The 2,887-nt window shown below is 34.7% G+C and overlaps 1 protein-coding gene across 1 annotated transcript; it reads left to right on the forward strand.

The window, feature by feature from the left end:
* Positions 1-901: 901 nt before the first annotated feature.
* LOC136043216 (lens epithelium-derived growth factor-like) lies at positions 902-1,948 on the forward strand. Its single transcript, XM_065728148.1, has one exon. The coding sequence runs from the start codon at positions 902-904 to the stop codon at positions 1,946-1,948; it is 1,047 nt and encodes a 348-aa protein (XP_065584220.1).
* The last annotated feature ends 939 nt before the right edge of the window (positions 1,949-2,887 follow it).

Here is a 2,887-nt window from a genome sequence, read left to right on the forward strand (position 1 = left end):
ATGTGCAGTCATAAAATAGTCTAATATCTTCATTTTTTCCACAGACATAGCTATTACCCTAGAAAACTAAAACTTTTGAAATATGAAAAGAGCCTTTAATCACATTCTTTACCATGTGCAATCATAAAATAGTCTAATATCTTCATTTTTTCCAAAGACATAGCTATTACCCTCGATAACTAAAACTTTTGAAATAGGAAAAGAGCCTTTAATCACATTCTTTACCATGTGCAATCATAAAATAGTCTAATATCTTCATTTTTTCAACATACGTAGCTCTTACCCCCAAAAACTAAAACTTTTGAAATAGGAAAAGAGCCTTTAATCACATTCTTTACCATGTGCAATCATAAAATTGTCTAATATCTTCATTTTTTCCACAGATATAGCTATTACCCTCGAAAAATAAAACTTTTGAAATCGGAAAAAAGCCTTTAATCACATTCTTTACCATGTGCAATCTTAAAATTGTCTAATATCTTAATTGTTTCCACAGACATAGCTATTACCATCGAAAACTAAAACTTTTGAAATAGGAAAAGAGCCTTTAATCACATTCTTTACCATGTGCAATCATAAAATAGTCTAATAGTCTGAAATTACAGTACTGAAATAGCTTTCATGGTGTCAACATCTAAACTAATCGGATTATTTTTCATTTTCACAGACCTGATAGTCTGAGGTATGAATTTTAATCCCACTTGCTAGATCTCGCAGTATTTGGCAAAATACCAGTTTTAATTAAAACTTGTGTGACGGTTTATCAAGGTGTCAACATCTATTGATTTTACATATTTGATATTCTGTGGACTTAAATTGAATGTAAGGAGAGAGGGAGAGGAAAGAAAAAGAAACGAGAGGAAGGAGGAGTGAGTTAAGTTAGCCAGTTCTGAAGTTTGAAATGAGCAAGTTCAAGAAAGGGGACTTGGCGTTGGCAAAATTTAGAAATTACCCGCTTTGGCCAGTAAGAATTGTAGACGTTAACACCCAATCAGAAAAAGCATCAAAGTTTCTAGTTTTCTGTTATGGATCCCATGATCTTCAGACAGTCTTAGAAGTAAATTTAGTTCTCTATGCGGAAAAGTCTAAAGAAGCATCACATAAAACTGAACGGAGCGTGAATAAGGCATTTCAGGAGCTGGAGATTTTCCCGGATATCTACTTACAGTATTTAAAAAAAGCTCCCTCCGCTCAAACTGGCTCAAATTCTGAAAAATCATCGGTAGCTGTTCTTGTTGAAAAGTTAGTTTCTACGGAACAAGAGTTAGCACAAACAAAGCAAAATATGCTCAAGGATATCGGGAAATTGGTCACAGAAAAGGTAGCACAGAAAAATAGTATCAACCCAGTTACTGCTGAACAGATAATATCTCAAGTTTATGATGGATTATCAGTCGAATATAATGGTAAATTTGAAAAAATTGGCAAAGTACTTAAGGGGTTAAGAGCTCAAATAGAGTCGCTGGAAAATCGTATTGCAAAAATGGAAGATAGACTTGACGAGTATCAACAAGAAGCTCAGCTTGATTCCCTTGTATTCGTAGGGGTCAAACAGGCCCCTGGTGTTGACCTTAAAGTAACAATGCACAATATAATAAAGGACAAAATGGGCTTGAGTGCTCTTATGAGTGATCAAATTCTTTCTATGCAACGTTTTCGCTTACCCAACCCTACAGCTCAGATTAGTGATGAAAGTCGAGTTGCCCCTGTGATTGTCAAATTTTCTAATAAAGATGTTGCGCATACTGTCTTTAAAGCGAAGTCTAAGCTAGCGAAATCTGGTGTTTTTGTGAATGAATATCTCACGAAGCAGCGCAAGATTATCCTGGACAGTGCTAGAGATAAGTTCGGAGCAAAGAACGTTTGGTCGGACCAAGGCCGTATTTTTGCTCGCCTACCAGGTGAAGCTTCTTCTAGGAGGCTTAGGAAGGTTGAAGACACCTTCTAGATTAATATCTTATTTTATTTCTCGTTTGTAGTATTTATTTGTTTATTGTTTTGTCTTCGTTTGTTTGATCTTTTCTTTTTTGTGAGTTATCTTGCTTATCTTCTTTTACCATTGTTTTGCTTATGATTCGTCTTGTTGGCCACTCTCCCCCCCCCCCCTATGGAGAACCTTTTTTTTTTTTTTTTTTTTTTTTTTTTTTTTTTTTTTTTTTTTTTTTTTCATTATTATTCCACCTGTCCCCGTATTGCAAAAAAAAAATTATTCATATAGGTTAACTATGCGTTTATAATGATTCGCAAACTGATTATTTACGTACTATATGTCTGATCAGTTGAATGGCATGAATCGGTTGCGAAAATTTGAATCTGACCCTTTTCGACTGAATGATATACTTCGCGATGGAATAGCAAATGATTATTTTGCAATTGATTTTGATTGCCAAAGATTGAGTAAATATATTCCAGTTACGTCGTCGTCATGGGAAAAAAGTGAGAATTTTCTTAGTGTATGCCATTGGAATTGTCATCTAACTACAAGTTATAATGATATCTTGCATTTGCTAGATCTGTCTAATAGCTATTTTGATGTTATTGGTTTTTGCGAGACTTTTTTGACTTCTGAGCATTTTCTGCCTTCATTTCAATTTCCAGGTTACCAATTATTTGTGAAAAACCGTGAGCTGATGGCAAGGGGAGGTCTAGCATTCCTTGTAAAAAATGGGATATTTTGCCGTCAAAGGGGGGATGTCGATGTTTGGATAGAGGGTAAGGTTGAATCGTTTACTCTTGAACTGGCTATTGATTCAAAAAAACTTATTGTAAGTGAGGTTTATAAACCACCAAGTGCTCGTTTGGAGGATTTCACGGAAGGATTTGAGATATTAATGAGAGCTGCGGTATCTAGCAAGTTAGATTTTATTTGTATGGGAGATTTTAATTT

The sequence above is a fragment of the Artemia franciscana genome, unplaced genomic scaffold (genome assembly GCF_032884065.1).
Source record: "Artemia franciscana unplaced genomic scaffold, ASM3288406v1 Scaffold_3747, whole genome shotgun sequence".
Classification (NCBI taxonomy): Eukaryota; Metazoa; Arthropoda; class Branchiopoda; order Anostraca; family Artemiidae; genus Artemia; species Artemia franciscana.